Raw genomic sequence first — 18072 nt, 5'->3', positions numbered from 1 at the left:
TCACCATGTTGAAGCAGACAAGATTCTAAGGGGACACTACTATGATATGGATGTTTTTGCTGGTTTAGTCTTAAAACAGGGGCTTAGTTTCAAGATGAGGGCTGGTTATTTAAAATTAAAGTGCATGGAAATTTCTGTTCACAAATGGTGGTGAATTTCTGTACCCCAGAGGTCATGGAGACCCGATCATTGGGTGTATTTAAGGGGGAGGGAGATGAATTTTGTGACAGGTCTGGGGATTGAGGCTTGAGGGGACAGGTGGTTCACTCCTACTTTGGGTTTCTTGTGTTCTTTTTGTGTATTTAAAATGAAAACATTGACTCTTAAGTGAAGGTTGGTCACTCCATTCAAGTGAAGTCAGTAGTGCATAGGAACATAGGAAGTAGGAACAGGAGTAGGCCAAAAATGGCCCATCGAGCCTGCTCTGCCATTCAATACGATCATGGCTGATCTAATTTATGACCTAACTCCACCTACCTGCCTTCTCCCCATAATCCCTAATTCCTCTATCATGTAAAAATTTATCTAACCAAATTTTAAATATGTTTAATGAGGCAGCCTCAACCACTTCCCTGGTTAGAGAATTCCAAACATTCACTACTCTCTGGGAAAAACTATTTTCCTCATCTCTCCTAAATCTACTCCCCCAAATCTTGAGAATGTGTTCTCTGGTTTTAGTTTCCCCGGCCAGCTCAAAAAACCTTCCTACATCTATTCTATCCATACCCTTCATAATCCTATATGTTTCTATAAGATCTCCTCTCATTCTTCTGAACTCGAGCAAATACAATCCTAGATGATTTAATCTTTCATCGTAAGTCAAGCCCTTCATCCCAGGGATCAACCCAGTAAACCTCCTCTGGACCGTCTCCAAAGCCAGTATATCCTTCCTCAAATATGGAAACCAGAACTGGACACAGTACTCCAAGGTGCGGTCTCACCAGTACCTTATACAGTTGCAACATTACCTCCCTACTCCTGAATTCAATTCCTCTAGCATGCCTAGTAGCAATGGATGGGTAGAGCTGTTGGGTCAGATGTTGTAGATCTACCCCTCGTGTTGATACATCACTGGTCTTGTTGCAGGGTTGTGTGGAGGAGCAGGCCAGATGCTTTGCCAAATGTGGGTGGTCTGAGTCTACCCTTGTTGTGTAAAGTCTACCCTCATTCAGAAACACCCCAGTTGGTCCTATACATGTTGCTGCCTCTCCTGCTGCATCTGGAACCACTGGATGGCCATAGCTCATTATAAATAACCTTCAGTAGAAAACATACACATGGCAATTATGTCCCATTCATTCAATAAATGGGACCTTCCACAATTTTGTTAACTAAAGATCTTGAAAAATGTCTTGTACATACATTGATTCTAATTTGCAGGTACACTTTGCTGTTCTATCCTGATGGAACAGAATTATGGTAATTTAAAAATGGATGTGTTCTGACAAGATTAAAAGATGTGCACATTTAAATCTGATCCAAGTTGATATGGTCAACTTTTTGTAACATACTCTCAAAAAAGGAACAATATCCATACATAAATTATGAATATTCTAAACCATTTAAAATTATGAATGAATAGGTATACCATGCAGTTCTTCTTCTACACTCTGGAGATAGTTGCAACAGAAATAAATGTTGTTGGAACTGCATTTCACGGATATAGAAAGTAATGTACCTGCATGGATACGTGAAATGAAGAAATGTGACAAAAGTTATAACTTTCAAAGAAATGAGAGAAACTGCAGGGAACATCTAAATCAGGCAGCAAATGCAGATAGAGGAACAAAGTTACCTCCTATGTCCTGCTATCACTTTCACAATTTCTGATTCCCTGGTCCCCTTTATCTCATCTTCTCTATTGATGTCCAGTCTATATCGCCCCTATCAGGAAGGTCTCAAAGACCACCACCAACAGCATTTGACTACTTTCCCTTCTGCAACACTCTCATCCACCCACGGGCACTCGCATGGGCCCCAGCTGTGCCTGCTTGTTTGTTGGCAATGTGGAACAGCATCCTGGCACCACCTTTGCTCCATAAAATCAATGACTGAATTGGAGCTACTTCCTACATTCATGCAGAACCCTTCGACTTTATTAACTTTGCTACTGATCTCCACCTTGCTCTGAAGTTTAGTTGGACTCTTTCTGACACCTCTCCCCTTTCTAGATCGATCTCCCTCTCTCCCTCTTCAGGAAGCAAGCTACATACTGACATTTACTACGAAGCCCGGCTACCTCCTATCACATACCATTCCCTTCTGCCAGTTTCACCATCTTTGCCACATCTGGTTTCAAGATGAGGCGTCCATTCCAGGACATCTGAGATATTCTCCTTGTACAGTTTCGGGTTACCCTCTACTGTGGTAAATAGAGCCATCTGCATTTCATCTATTTTCATAGTTCTGCTTTTAACCCCGCTCCCTCCTCATGCACCCCCTCCCCGCTCCATGCACATTATTTCTGCCAGTTCCAACTAGACCAGATACACCTACCCCTCCCCGGGCTTCAGCAGGGATCGCTCCCTCTGTGACTCCCTCCCCACCCACCTCTCAGGATACTTTCCCCTGCAGCCGCGGGAAGTGCGACACTTTCTCTGGCACCTCCTCCCTCATCACTGTTCAGGGACCTAAACAATTCTAACATGTGAGGCCAAGAGCCTTGAGCCTACTGCATCCGGTGCTCCTGAGAGGTAGCCTCCTCTTTGTCAGGGTGGCATGGTTAGCGCACCACTATTACAGCGCCAGCGACCCTTGTTAGAGTTTGTGCGCTCTTCCCAAGTCTGCATGAATTTTCCTTGGGGACTCAGATTTCCTACAATGACATACAGGGTTGGTTGGTTAATTGGGTGTATTTGGACAGTGCAGGCTTGTGGACCCCTGAAGGACGTGTTACTGAGCTGTATCCCTAAATCAAATTAAAGATCATAAGGGATATATGGAAGTTAGGTACAGATGCACATTCTCTTTGAATGGTGGAATAGTCGGGATAAGCTAAATGGCCTTGTCCTATTTCAGTGTCCTCATTCACAGTTAGCTGCTGGTGTTCAGTGGGGTGATGGATGATTTCTCTGTGGACCTCAAAAATTCAGGTTTCACCAAATCTTTGGCTAATTATTAGCCGATGATTGTTGCTTCAGCACTTCAAACTAGCATAATTTCTTTCTGTTCCAGACAAGCAAAGGGTTCTGGAAGCCTCCGCCCTTGGTTTGGGAAACAAATCCTACTAACATCCGAATCCTCAACCCTTATTACATACACCAAGCTGGTACTAAATTGTTGAACATTCCACTGAAGGTAAGGACAGCGATTTGCAAATTAGGAATTTAATTGTTCAAGAAAATCATAGCTGTTTCTTAGTTGTGATGGATTTGCAAAAAAAATCTCAATGCAGAAGTAGTTCAATGTTCCTTCCGTCGAGGAACAATTGGCCTCATGTGGGCAGTGCAGCACTAGAGACCTGGGTTTAATCCTGGCTGAGTCCTCTCTGTGTGGACTTACATACACCCTCTCTGTGATCACCTGGGTTCCCCCCAAACCCCCCCCCCCCCACATCCCAAACACATGGATATTGGTAGGGTTACTCAGCCATTATGGGGGTCCTATAACGGGGGGGGGGGGGGGAGGTAAAATCACAGCACATTGGAACCTTGTTTTCACCTCACATTACATAAAAATTTTAATGCTTTTTTTAAGGTAGTTGGTAGGAGAGAAGTACAGAAGAAACCAAAACTTGGGTGGCATGGTTGGCGAAGTGGTTAGTCCAACACCATTATAGCACCAGCGATCAGGACCAGAGTGAATTCCGCGCTGCCTAAAAGGAGTTTCTACATTCTCCACGTGTTTGCGTGGGTTTCCCCCCAGGGGCTCCAGTTTCCTCCAACCGGAGGTTTGGGATTAATTGGGTGTAAATGGTCAGCACCGGCTCATGGGCTGAAATAGTCGTGCTGTATGTCTAAATTAAATTAAATTGAAACATTAAAATGTTTCACAGGGAAGGGGGCCCCATAAACTTTGAGCAGAGTCAAAGGTTGGAAAAAAGGTTGAGAAGGGCAGAGTTAATTGTTCACTGTAAACTGCCACTTATGCATGGGTAAGTGTTAGAAACTGTGGGAGAAATTGATCAAACTAAATAAAATGGGCAGTTAATGGTGAGTATGGAATCAATGGGCTGAAGGGCCTCTTTCCATATTGTATATGTGGCAGGTGTCTCAGTCACCTTATGACAGAGAAGGAAATAAATAGTAAAGAGTTAGTCAATAATGACACAAAGGAAAGGAAGGTGAGCAGGCAGGAGAAAGTCCTGTTCAACAGGAATACAGCACACATGATATCAGTATTGGGTCTCGGGGCTCTCTCCTTAAATGCACATAGCATCAGAAGCAAAGTAGATGACCTGGTTGCTCAGGTTCAACTGCAAAGATACAACATTGTGGCCATTACTGAAACGTGGGTCAATGAGGCATGTGACTGGGAGCTCAATATCCAAGGATACGCAGTCTATAGGAAAGATAGGCAGGTGGGTAGAGGTGGAGGGGTGGCTCCAATCTTAAGTAATGACATTAAATCAATAGAAAGAAGGGACATAGGGTCTAAAGTGGTAGAATAATTATGGGTTGAATTAAGAAATGTCAAGTGTAATATACAGGTATATTCAGGCCCGAAACAGCAGCCGGGAAGTAGACTATGAGTTACAGCTGGAAATACAAAGGGCATGTCACAAGGATAATATCAAAATAATTGCAGGGGATTTTAACATGACGGGATTTGAAGGACGGGAAATTCCTGGATCCCAAGAGAGAGAGAGTTTGTAGAAAATCTAAGAGAAGGATTTTTTTTCATTTTTTCAAAAACTCCTCCCAGATTCCCAAGAATGCCTCCCGATTCTGCCACTTGCACACTCATTTTGAGATACAGGAGGAAATTGGAAACCCAGGGAGAAACTCCCCATGGTCAGCACTGGAGGCCAGATTTGAACCCAGGTTAGCAGAGTTGTGAGGCATTGACTCCACTAACTGAACCACGGTGTCATCCTTGCCTTTTAATAAACTAAGAAATTGATCTTTCTGCAATTAAATCATGCATCTTTCTGGCACTGACATGACCTGGGCTCAGCTATACAGTGATGTGAACAGCAGCTCCAAAGAGAGCCGCCCCTTCCACATGGCAGGAAGTGGGTGTCACGTAGTTGAGTGTTGAGACTTGGTTCAAAAGTGCCTCATTCTATAAATGTATTTATAAATTGGATCCCATCAGATCATATCAATCTGGAGCTTTAGAGGGCAGTGATCTTTATGCCTCAGAGGTGAATACCAAACTGGTGAAGGCCTTCCATCCCTGAGACTCTCAGCACGGTCACAACGAAACTGGAATGTGTGGCTGCAGACTATTGCAGAGGAGATTTTACATCATTTGAGGTCGGTTCCTGGACTAATCAATCCTACTCCATGACACATATGCAGGGCAGGTGGCCAAAGTCCTGATCTTTGCCATTGCAGAGAGTGGGGATAATGAAAACTTCACACACTGGAGACTCTTGACCATCTTTGTACAAATTTTGATTGGGATGTGGCACTTGGTGATGCACCAACGAGATGTATTGATGTCTGAAGACTGGTTTAACAAAGAAATCTGTCTTTTCCATTCAATGATTCATCTTTCGGTGAAGAAATTGTGTTGAATTTAGTCGACTAATGTATCCAAATGATCAGTTGAACTGTAAATGAGAAACAAGAGCCTACATAATATAAGTAACTTGGTGAAGGGCTCAGGCCCAAAACGTTGGTGATGTATCTTTACCTTTGCTACATAAAGGCACTGTTTGACCTGCTGAGTTTCTCCAGCATTTGTGTGTGTGTTTTTTTAATATAAGTAACTGATCAGTGCCCGCTACTTGATTGCTTTTACTCTCTGAAAAAGTTGAGACTAATTATTTTGCTATTAAAACACCTTCACATATTCCACTATTGACAATATATCACTGACTGAGTAAAAATCGATGGGAAGATCCAGCATCTTCAATGAATAAATAAAAGGGCAGCAAGAAATTCCTTTGGCTCAAGTAAATAGCGATGGTAGGGCTCCCTAATGTCTGCCAGAGCGCTCAGTGCGTCTTTATCCTGCTGAAGGGAAATGCTGATGAACCTCTTGAATGTGTTCTGTGCAAGGTCAAGCGATGAGAAGTTGAGGGAACTCAGCAGGTGAGGCAGCATCCGCGGAGATGTAATGGTCTCAAAAAAGGGTCCCGACCCAAAACTGTTTCAATGCAGGGATGCCGCCTCACCTGCTGAGTCCCACCAGGTTCTCGTGGTTTGCTGAAGATCCCCCAGCATCTGTGGTTTCTTGGATCTCGACAAGGGGTCTTCTTTGGAAAGCAGTAAATGAAGGATGGAGATTACACAGACAAAAGGTATGGGCTCTCGTTTCAAGTCCTCCAGACATTTCATGGAAGTGGTTAAAATATAACGACTTGAATAAACTTCCCAGAGCATCGTCGTCAAAGGAAAGTCATGAACGGCACAAAGATTGGAATTGTATAGCCTGGTTCTTACCCTCAGCGACATCCTTCCAGCTATGATTGACGGTTCACTTGAGTAAGGATTGTGGAACCTGATGTTTCCACTCCAGTTACAGATTTGTCTTCCTTTGCTGACTGCGGCGAGTTGCTTAAATTAGATGCGTACTTCGCAGGGCTGTTGTACCCGTGGTATTGGGGTCCGATGGAGGTGATAAAGAACTAGAGCGAAGCAGTTGCAGCCTTACTGCTGACAGTTGCTTACAAAAACTGTAACTTTTCTTTTTTGAATCTGTAGAAACAAGTGCACCCCACCAGTGGCTTCCTCGCTATTACTGTGGCCTTGAACTATTGTGATGAAGTCCATGTTGCAGGCTTTGGTTATCCAGTAGCGCACCAAGATACTCCCATTCACTACTACGACAAAATTACAATGAAAGCAATGACCGTAAGTATTTGAGGGTTTAATGGATACATTTTAGTATTTCCTTTCATAAAGTCGGTGAAGAGTGTACAGTTGTCAACCTCCAGGCGTTGTGCTTTTTCGTTACACAAACCATTCACAAGTATGGAGTGGCTGACAGTGATACCATTTATTGCTCCTTCTATTATTGCCCTTAGCGTCAGGTCACTCATCTGAGTGCTATTGGGACCATGTAACCCAGTACTACCTGTCGCATGGTCGGGTGGCCGGCAAATAAACTGGCTCCCCCACCAGGCTTGCCTGGTGCAGAGGGTGGCTGGACCCCCCTGCAGGATGAAAAGCAAGACCTGTCAACCCGCTCGTAGGGTCAACGCCCATCTAGCAAACTCGGAAAGGGCATCCCCTGCATCGAAACTTGGTCTGGCCGTTCACTGCAACGGAACTTCCCCCAGCTGTCTTGGACCTCACCATGCCGCTGGACCCGGGGAGGGGGCGTTGAGAGGGTGGGTCTGGACCTGTGCAACCCCCTACTCACCTAAAATCCGTTCATGCACGCGCTGTTCCTTTCCGAGGAGTGGGGTATCTTCCTGCCAAGTATGTGGCAAGCAGAGCCTGTCCAGGATCGACCTGTACAGCCACTCCAGGATGCACATATCAAACCCCACAAACTGACTGAAAAGAACCAGATAGCCAGAAGAGAATATTTTTAATTTTACTAACACATTCGTAGGACAAGAAAAATCTAAAAGTCAGGAAGTAAGTGCACGGTTTGTTCTGCTTTATAATTTTTTTTTACCTTTGCAGAATTCTGAACACAATATCACACATGAGCAACTGTTTCTGAAGAAACTGGTAGAAGCTGGAGCGATAAAATACCTCACTGTTTTGCTATAGCTTCCTATTTCCACGACAGCAACAAGTTTTGATTTTATTGATTTTTAAATGATTGTGGTGTCTCCTTGGTTTCTATTATGGCACATTACAGGAGGCGGGATGATTTTCTCTCTGATTTACACTGTCCTGTGTACATAATCAACATTACCCTCTGTGCTGCCAAGATCACTGCAATTGGTTCTTCTTCATCTGATAGAGCAGTGGGTGTGGACCAAAGGAAGCGATTTGGAAGACAGATGTTCCATTTATGCGGTCATGCTGAAAAGAGTTTCATCGCAAAACATTTGATGCATTGGTTGTAGTTGGGGGAGAAAAAAAACAATGTACAAATGGGTCTGAGGCAATCCTTCATTATCTTTCAATCAGCTGTGGGCCTCCTATTTTGTTGCCTCTCTCTTGGTCCACCAGAGACAGTTGGAGGCACATTGATTCAAATGGCCCCTAACTCGTTGGTTCTACTGGAGTAAAATGGCTCTTTCCAATTTTCAAGTGGGTTTTTCTCCAGGGGAAAACGTTGAATCCCCCTCTTGTCTATAATACAACGGAATGCAGGAACTGCGCTGCCTTGCAACAGAGGCTGGGCTGGGGAGTTGGCCTTCTGATTTCCTCGTGTGCTGCTGAGAATGTGGTTCTGACACCTCATTATGGAGTGACGTGATAATAAATGATGTTCTTTTTTCCATGCTGGGCCAGTTCGTCAGTTGTGACAGCCTGTAAAAGCGATTGGGTAGCAACATTCCCTTAAGTCAAATGCACTACACTTATGTCACATAGCAGCAGAATTCTGTTCAGTTTTGTGGAGTGGCAGGTTGTTTCCATGTGGGCAAGCGGAGTGGGCAGGATTTCCGTGCGAAAAATCCAAATACTGCAAACACTAAGAATCTTAACTAGAAACAGAATCTTTCGAAGCACTTGGCAGGTCAGGCTATATCTTTAAAAAGAGAAATAGAGTTCAGGTTGAAGATCCTTTATTAGAATGGGCAAAGAGTCTTTAAGTGGAAACATCGAAACTGATTCCCTCCCCACAGATGCTGCCTGACCTGCTGAGTGTTTCCAGCATTTTCTTGTTTTGGGATCATGTGTGCTGTGTACACTGTACAGCCTTGCTGTTGATTAATGGTTTTGAGAATTATTTTTTAAAATTCTTTTCCACCTGTGAACGTATTTCAAAATTCTCCATTCAAAACAACAAAACAATAAATGATTAAAAAAGACTGGCATTCCTGACTTGAAGGTTTCCAAAGCAGAAATTACTAGATTTTGTTTTTAAAAGGAAGAGTCGGGTTTTCTTAAATTAGCTTCCTTTTGGTACAATGCAGAAATGGGGAATTTTTCCCTGAATTTTTCAGGATTAATTCTAATTGTGGATGTATAGGAGCCAGGAATCTTGGGTCATGCCCACTTCTATCTGATATCACCATTTCCACCCTTTTCTGTAGCTGCTCCTGTTTTTACTTCACCACCTCCCCTTCACCCCCCCCCCCACCACTTCTCAATGGCCCCTACCTCTCACCACCTGTTCCATCTTGTGTCACCTCCTGGATATTTTGTATGCAAAATATCAACCCCCCCCCCCAATTTTGCTTTGAAGGTTTCTGACCCAAAGTGGTGACTGACCTTTTCTACATATGGAAGCTGCTTGACTTGCCGACTTTCTACAGCAGCATGTTTGTTCACGATTCCAACACCTTCAGTGTTCCTTTTAAACCTCAGCAAGTTGAGGCTGAACTCTTGCTGCATCTGCATGGCGTTGGCCAGAGAAGGATTCTGATCATTACCAAGTTACAGCAGGTTGGGGTCTTGCAATTAGACCTTACCTTGCGAATGTCCGTTCATGGGCTTTGGGTGGGTGAGATGTTCCCACAATGTATATCCCAGGTGGCAACATGGCACCTGACCCAGGTTAAGAATGATGATCATTCCTGTGGTACCCGCAATTATAGGAGACATTTTGCAGGGCAGCACGTTAGCGGTTAGTGCAACACTTAAAGCGTTGGCGACCTGAGGTTGAATCCAGCCCTGTCTGTAAGGAGTTTGTGTGCACTCACCTTGTCTGCGTGGGTTTCCTCCAGGCACTCCCACCTTTCAAAATGTACAGAAGTTCTAGGTTAATCGGAGTATTTGGGTAGCACGGGCTCATGGGCTGGAAGGGCCTGTTACCCTGCTGTATGCCTAAATTTAAATAGAATAATTTAAGACCGTCTTTGTTAACTAGACACCAGCACAAAAGTTGGTTCCTCCATCCACCTGGAGGTTCACTTCTGTAATACTGCTCAACTCGAAAGCTGTCCATCCTCTGAATAGAAGAAAACGCGTATTAAAGGCAATACATAAAAGTGCTGGAGAAACTCAGCAGGTCATGCAGCACCTACATGAAGTAAAGTTTTTTTTGCCTTTATATCTGAGAATTGAGGAAAATTGAACACTACAGGCCTTTCAGCCCACGAGGTGGTGCTGACCTATGTCATTCCATTATCCCATCAAAACTGGATGAGTCAGCATTTATTTTGTACCGCTAATCGTCCTCAGGAGGACGACAACTTCACAACAATCTAATTTTCCCTCTATCGCACCTGTAACCTTCTTTATCTTACATTCATCTGTCTATGTGCCTAAGAGTCTTAACAAATTTCCCTGTTTTACCAGCCTCCTTCAATAATTCATTCCAAGTAGCCATCACTCCATATATTTAAAAAAAAGAAGCTCACCTCTGACCACTCCCCTAAACTTTCCTCCACTCACCTCAAGCAGGTGCCCTCTGGTGCTTGCTGTTGTCAGTCACCTTGGGAAAAAAGGTGCTGGCTGTCCACCCTATCGAAGCCCCTCATAATCTGCTCAACAGATGAGGGATTGGTTCTTAGGATGGTCTTAAATGTCATGTCAGCTACCTGCACAGGAATACTGTGACGTAATTGTTAAAGTGATATTTGGATATTAACCAAAGTTGCTTATTTTTACATTTATGTGGTTACCCAGCCTTCCTGATTCAATGGCAGTTAAAGTCTGTTCAGGCCAGACTTAAAGTCAGCTGTGCACCCAATGCAAGAGATCAACATTAAAGAGGTGATGTTTTGTAGGGAGCCCTTGTTCAATCAGCTGGAGGAACTCACTGAGTTCCTCCAGTACTTTTGCATATTATATGAATATCCCCAGCATCTATAGGTAGTGTTTGCCACCAATGAGCTGCAGAGTGCAGGATGGTCCCATATGCAATGTTTTCTCATTTCAGCTGCTGACTAGAGTGAAGCAATACTTGGTCACTCCATTCATTTCTGCTACTACTGGTGCTCCATGGCTGTCCTGTGTCTAGTCTAGAACATGCCCTGCAGTTCCTTGCCCTGGTTATTTTCCTGCCCAAGCCTGTGACCTCTTCCATGTCCAAGGCTTGAAGAGTATGGGAACAATTGATATGTTGCAATAGTTGGGAACTGATTGTTGCAGCAGGTTTTACCATTGTGAATGTCCATTTGTGGGCTGTTCTGCTTTTCAGATTCCCTTCTGAGTTATGTACCATCCCATACTTCTGGTCCTTGTCATCAATGGGTCTAATTACTGGATTTCCCTCCCATTTGCACTGTGGCATATCTTAACTAGAGGGAATGCTGTGGTTTAAGGTGCCTCCCTCTTGAAGACAATTAGTGATATGCAATAAATGCTGACCTGCCCAGTTTTGATGAGATCAGTGGTTCTCAACCTTTTTCTTTCCACTCATATCCCACTTTAAGTAATCCCTATGCCATCGGTGCTCAGTGATTAGTGAGGGATTGCTTAAGGTGGGGTGTGAGTCAAAAGAAAAAGTTTGGAAAGCACTGTTTTAATCGTCCCTAATTGACTCGTTATGTGCATGGATTCAGAACTCCAAAGGAAATGGGCCAATGACAATTTTTCTCAAGGAAAATATTTCAGTAACAATTGGGTCTAGAGCAGTGATTTTCAACCTTCCCTTCCCACTCACAAGGTTGCAAGAGAGATAATTTATGTAGAACTTGGTGGGGGGGAAATAGGAAGAATTAAGTTGCAGATTGAAGAAATAAGGGATTGAGGGACAGGTGGGTGAAGAAGCATCAACAGTGAAGAATGTTGAAGAGGGTCAAACTACCTGTTTCTCTTTTTCTAATTAAATACTGGTGATAATTTGAAAGAAGGTGGAAAATTTCCTTGTCTGTATTTAATAATTTCCCATCAATAAAAAATGATGAATCACACTGATTCTCTGTGTTTTCTTTACCCAGCAGCTCTACTTCGAAGGGCTTGACAGCCCCATCACAATCTGGGAAATTAAATATTTGTAGAAGAGGAAACAAATATGTTGCAATACTTGGGAACTATGGATCAAGTGTGAAAGTGGAAGAAAATATTAGCAATCCTAAAAAAAAATTATGATTGGAGAAATTATTGGAATTGTAAAAGTGAGAAATCCCCTGGAACCAATGACCTTACCTGTTAGACACCAGGAGACTACAAAAGTTGTAATCAGACGCCAAACACAATCTGTTGGAGGAAGTAAGTGGAAAGAAAAATGTTGACTCATTTTTTTTTTCTTCCATTAATGCCCCTCCACCCACTGAGTTCTTCTGGTGGATTGTGTTAGACATGCATGTTAGGGTTCCTTAAGGAAGTGTCTATAGAGCTGGTAGATGCACCGGTTGCTGTTTTCAAAAGTACCATAGGTTCTAGGTCTGTCCCCAGAAGTGTCACCTTACTGTTTCTGAGGGAGAAGCACAAGAGAATGATAGACATGACATCAGCAATAAGGAAATTGCTGGCCATGGTAGCGGTGGTGTTGATATTGAAGATGTTGGTCTTCATCTACGGGATGAAAAGTAAGGGAGATTTGGAGAGTAATGGATGGAATTTAATCCTTAATAACAAGGTACTCTCCTTCAGAAGAATGATTGAACTAGAATGTGCCCCATGGACAGTCTCACAGGAGTACTGCAGAGACTTTGGTGTACAAGCCCAAGAAGATGTCCAGCTAAGGTGGTGAAGAAGACAGGCAGAATAGAGTGTGATTTTAGCTGCCACATTATAGGAAGGATGTGTGGGCACTGGAGAAGGAGCAGAGGAGATTCACTAGGTCTGGAACATTTTAAACTATAGATGTACAAGGGGGCATGGAAGTTGTAGATCGTGTGAAGCATGTCCCCTTGTTGCCAATTAGTGTTCACGTGTAATAAATCAATGACATTTCCTAATTACCATAATTTTATAAATCACTATTCATGCAAAGATTTATCATGGTATTAAACAAAAGTCATCAGGCCTTTATTTACACTATGATTACAGTACTCCTTCACTCTTAAATTTAGTTCCACTCCTTCCAAAGCCCCTTTTTGAATTTTGATGTTACTTCTTGCCAATCATCCTATGAGACTCCTTGATACGTCCAAGATGTTGATTATACAGCCAGCTGGATACCTACAGGTCCATGACTCTCCTTTATGCACTTGTTGCTTTAATTTCTTCTCATTTCTCCTTGCTCTCGAAATCACTTTAACCTGCTGATCTTCTGATGATCAGGGAATCTCTATGCTACTGAGTTGGAGGTCTGCTCCCAGACATGTTTATTAGTTGGTTCTGATCTCGGGGGGGTGGGGGGGGGGGGCCGTGGCGTACTTCACAGGACTTGCAAAGTTGTCTCGGCTATTTTCTTACATTTATTCTGGCTGGATGTCCAGATGTCAACCTGAAAGCTTTTTCAACTATGTCCTCACTTAAAACTGACCAAATCTCAGTGTGATGAATTCAGTCCCACTTCTCATTTCATAATCTCTCCCTCTCCTTCCCCCATCCTCAAAAACATGAGAAATAGGAGCAGAAGTCGGCCATCCAATAAGATAATGGATGATCTGACCATGGACTCTGGTCCAACTACCTGCCTTTTTCTATATACCTTAATTCTCATCATTTGCAAAGATCTATATAACTGTGACATAAATGTATTTAATGTGGCAGCCTCCACTGCTTCCTTGAACAGAGGATTCAACTGATTCACTTGTACTGACAATAACCACACCAGCAGTGCCAGTATAAGACAACTTTAATAAACTAATATGTACACTAAGAGGTCTTGTCTCTCTGCAAGACAAACCTGGAAGGCTAGACTGTAGCTCTGGGCTGCTTTATATACAAGGTCACCAGGGGTATTCCCGGTGACCTAGTGGTGTAATTACATATCACCACATTCACCCCCCCTTAAAAAATTGTTATCCCCACCCCGTCCTCCTTCCCTTGTTTGTAAGTTTATGTCCAAAGTTTTTTGTGCTTCTTTTGCCTTCTGGTTTCGGGGTGGGGAGTGTGGTCCGCCTTTCAGCCTTTCTTGGTGGAGGTGTGGGAGTGGGAAGTACTGGTTGGTGATGTTGCCATGTGGGCTGGGGAACCTCTTGTATGGGATTAGTTCCTGCCATCAAATCTAGGGTGGTGATATTTTGTGGGGCGGTCGTACCCAGAGTCCTGATTTCTGGGGTGGGTGGTAGAGTCCTCTGGGGTGACTTGATGGATGATTGTTCTAGTGACTGCTGCTGTGCTCCTTGTTGATCTGTAAACATCTGTGTTTCCTCCGCGTTGTTCACACATTCGGCCGGCGCGAGATCCCTGGTGGCCACCAAGTCTTCTCTTCCATCTGAGAATGTGACAAAGGCGTACTGAGGATTCGTGTACCTCAACTCCACTTGATCCACCAGCGGGTCCGCTTTGTGGGATCTACAGTGCTTCCGGAGGAGAACAGGTCCTGGTGTCATCATCCATTTAGGCAGCACTGGGCCTGTCGTGGCTTTCCTTGTGAAAGAAAAGATACAGTCATGCGGGGTCATGTTAGTGGCAGTACACAACAAACAACGTATAGAGTGTAGGGCTTCTGGCAACACTTCTTGCCATCTAGTAACAGGCAGGTCTTTTGCTTTTAAAGTCAAGAGGACCGTTTTCCAGATAGTGGTATTTTCCCTTTCGACGTCCATACCCCCTGGGATTGTAACTTGTAGTGCGGCTGGTAGCAATCCCGCTCTCGTGCAGGTACTGCTGTACTTCCATGCTCATGAATGCAGCACCCCTGTATGTGTGTATGTAGTTCGGGTACCCAAATATGCTGAAGATGGGTTGGAGGCACGGGATTGCGAAGGGGAAATGGCAATATTCATCTATTACGTTTAGGAAATAGACATTTCTATTATTGGACGGGAGTGGGGCTTTAAAATCGAGGCTGAGGCACTCAAAATGTTTGGTAGCTTTTATCAGGGTGGCTTTGTCTGGCCGGTAAAATTGTGGTTTGCATTCCGCACAGATGGGTCAGCTCTTGTTCACTGACCTCACTTCCTTTACCGAAAATGGGAGGTTTTGGGTTTTAATGAAGTGAAACAGTCTAGCGACCCCCGGGTGGCCCAGCTCATTGTGCAAGCTCTACAACTGGGACGTGTGGTTAAGGATGGCACAAGTGCCTCTGGACAACACGTCCGGGGGCTCGTTGAGTCTCCCAGGGTGGTATAGAATGTTGTAGTTAAATGTAGACAATTCTATCTGCCAGCGCAGGATTTTGCCATTCTTAATTCTCCCCCTGTTCTGGTTATCGAACATAAAAGCCACAGACCATTGGTCTGTGATGAGGGTGAGGTGTTTGCACACCAGATAATGTCACCAGTGCCTTACTGCTTCCACAATGGCTAGGGCCTCCTTCTCTACTGCTGAGTGTCTTACTTCTGACCCCTGTAGGGTTCACAAGAAAAAGGGCACCGGTCATCCGTTTTGGTTTAGGGTGGCTGCCAGAGCCACATTGGATGCATCCGTTTCTACTTGAAACGGGATCGACTCATCTATGGATCGCATGGTAGCTTTAGTGATATGGTCCCTAATGTCCCTGAATGCTCTGGTGGCTGCTGGGCACAGTGGGAAAACTGAGGCTTTTATAAGTGGGCGGGCCCTGTCGGCGTAGTTGGGGACCCATTAGGCGTAGTAAGCCAACAGCCCCAAACACCTTTTTAGTGCTTTCAGTGTGTGTGCGGCACTGGGAGGTCTAGGAGAGGGTGCATATAGGCTGGGTCTGGGCTGATTTCCCCGTTCTGCGCTATGTAGCCCAGGATTGGTAACTTCCTGGCGGTAAAGACGCATTTGTTCCTGTTGTACGTTAGATTCCTTTCCTCGGCTGCCTGGAAGAAGCATTTTACATTTGTGTCATGATCCTCCTGAATGTGGCCACAGATTGTCACATTGTCTAAGTAGGGGAACACTGCTTTCAGTACCATGTAAATGCGATCGCTGTTTCTAATGGGCATTTGGTGGTATGCTGATTTCAGGTCTATGAAGGAGAACACCTTATACTGCTCAATGTTGTTGACCATGTCTGCTATGCGTGGCAGGGAGTAGGCATCTAGTTGTGTAAATTAGTTGATTGTCTAGCTGTAATCCACTACCATGCTTAGTTTTTCTCCTGACTTTACTACAACCACCTGGGCTCTCCAGGGGCTGGTGCTCTGCTCTATGATGCCCTCCTGTAGTAGCCTGCAGACCTCTGTCCTAATGAAGGCTCCATCCCTCGGGCTGTACCTGCTGCTCTTTGTGGCTATTGGTGTGCATTCTGGGGTCAGGTGTGTGAACAGCAGAGGGGATTCTATGTTCAGGACAGACAGGCTGTAGTATTGTTTCGTCATAAGGTGTAGTGCGGGGTGAGGCCTGTTGTGCACTATTGTAATGCTTTCTAACTGGCACTGAAAATCTAACCCCAATAGTACCGGGGCACAGAGGTGAGGGAGTACTAGTAATTTGAACCCTTCGTATTTTGTGCCCTGGATTTCTAGAGTACTGCTACTGGGGAAACTGCTGCTGGGGGAGTGACGGTAGCGGTGTCTGCTTTCCCTGGCTCTGGAGTGGTTGGGAATTCTGCACATACATAGCGATCGGGAGTAAAAATTGTGGAGGTCCTTCCACCCGCACTTGTAGTGACCCCTTTCTGATCGGACCGGGGTTTACGGTCGGTGGCACCTGTACTGGCGAACCCATGGGCAGGCAGGGCTCTTGGACGTTTCTTACCTGCCCTATCATACTTCTGTGGTCTTCCCTGCATTCCACCACAATTCCAGTACAGCGATTCCTCGCAGTCTGTCCTCGGAAGGACGTACGTGCTAGTCATCCCCAGATTCCATTCCTCAGGAAGAGTCTCCAGGTGGTCGGGAATGCATGTTGGAGCAGAAGCAGCTTCCATCCTAGTAGGTATCATATTAGTTTATTAAATTGTACTGACAATAACCACAACAGCAGTGGGAGTATAAGTCAGCTTTAATCAACTAATATGTACACTAAGAGGTCTTGTCTCTTTGTAAGACAAACCAGGAAGGCTAGACTGTAGCTCTGGACTACTTTATATACAAGGTCACCTGGATGACCCCTGGTGACCTAATGGTGTAAATACATATCACCACATCACTACTATGGAATAAAGTCCCTGATGGGGTTAGAGACAAAATGGTTATATATCTTTACCTCCTATGGATACTAATGCTGGGTTCTTCCAGCATTTTTGTGTTCATTCTACAATCACAGTGTCTGCAGACGCTTATGTTTCACTCCCCATCATCTTCACCCTAAATCTAGTCCCCTGAATTTTTTTCAAATTTAAATTTAGAAATACAGTACAATAACAGGCATTTTGGCCCATGAGCCCATGTCAACCAATTTACACCCATTTAACCTATGCCCCTGGTACATTTCGAACGGTAAAATTTTTTTAACCCCTCCTCTTTTTTCCCCCCTTCTCCCTTACTTCCCTTTTCTTCCCTCCTTTAGTTCTTATACATTATTTTTAAATCTTTTTATGTAGTTTGTCATCGTTCTTTGTTCTTGTTACATCTCTTCATTTCTCTTTCTGTCTTGCAGACATTCTGCAAATTCTCGTGCTTTCTCCGGATCCGAGAACAGTCTGTTTTGGTGCCCCGGGATAACTATTTTAAGCACCGCTGGATATCTTAATATAAGTTTATAGCCTTTTTTCCATAGGATCGATTTTGCTGTGTTAAACTCCTTCCTCTTCTTTAGGAGTTCAAAACTTATGTCTGGGTAGAAAAAATGTTCTTGACCTTTGTATTCCAGTGGTTTCTTGTCTTCTCTAATTTTATTCATTGCCTTCTCCAATATATTTTCTCTTGTCGTGTATCTCAGAAATGTTACTAAAACGGATCTTGGTTTTTGTTGTGACTGTGGTTTCCGGGGTAATTTTCTGTGTGCCCTTTCTATTTCCATTCCTTCCTGCATTTCT

General features: G+C 44.1%; 1 protein-coding gene across 6 annotated transcripts in view; it reads left to right on the top strand.

The window, feature by feature from the left end:
• The window catches only part of st3gal4 (ST3 beta-galactoside alpha-2,3-sialyltransferase 4), a 161801-nt gene that overhangs the window by 131196 nt on the left and 12533 nt on the right, over positions 1 to 18072 (top strand). For 3 of the 6 annotated variants that reach the window (XM_069894424.1, XM_069894422.1, XM_069894423.1), the window contains exons 9-11: positions 3175 to 3297; positions 6813 to 6962; positions 7743 to 12037. In XM_069894424.1, coding sequence (XP_069750525.1) covers positions 3175 to 3297; positions 6813 to 6962; positions 7743 to 7832 — 363 coding nt within the window. In that variant the 3' untranslated portion in view covers positions 7833 to 12037. Of the gene's footprint in view, positions 1 to 3174; positions 3298 to 6812; positions 6963 to 7742; positions 12038 to 12064; positions 12336 to 18072 lie in introns of those variants that run through there. The other 3 variants (XR_011343260.1, XR_011343261.1, XR_011343262.1) reach the window with 2 other exon arrangements.

This window comes from Narcine bancroftii, chromosome 8 (assembly GCF_036971445.1).
Source record: "Narcine bancroftii isolate sNarBan1 chromosome 8, sNarBan1.hap1, whole genome shotgun sequence".
NCBI classification, from domain to species: domain Eukaryota; kingdom Metazoa; phylum Chordata; class Chondrichthyes; order Torpediniformes; family Narcinidae; genus Narcine; species Narcine bancroftii.
The sequence above is the reverse complement of the archived record's forward strand: the minus strand, read 5'-3'. Positions and strand labels throughout refer to the sequence as shown.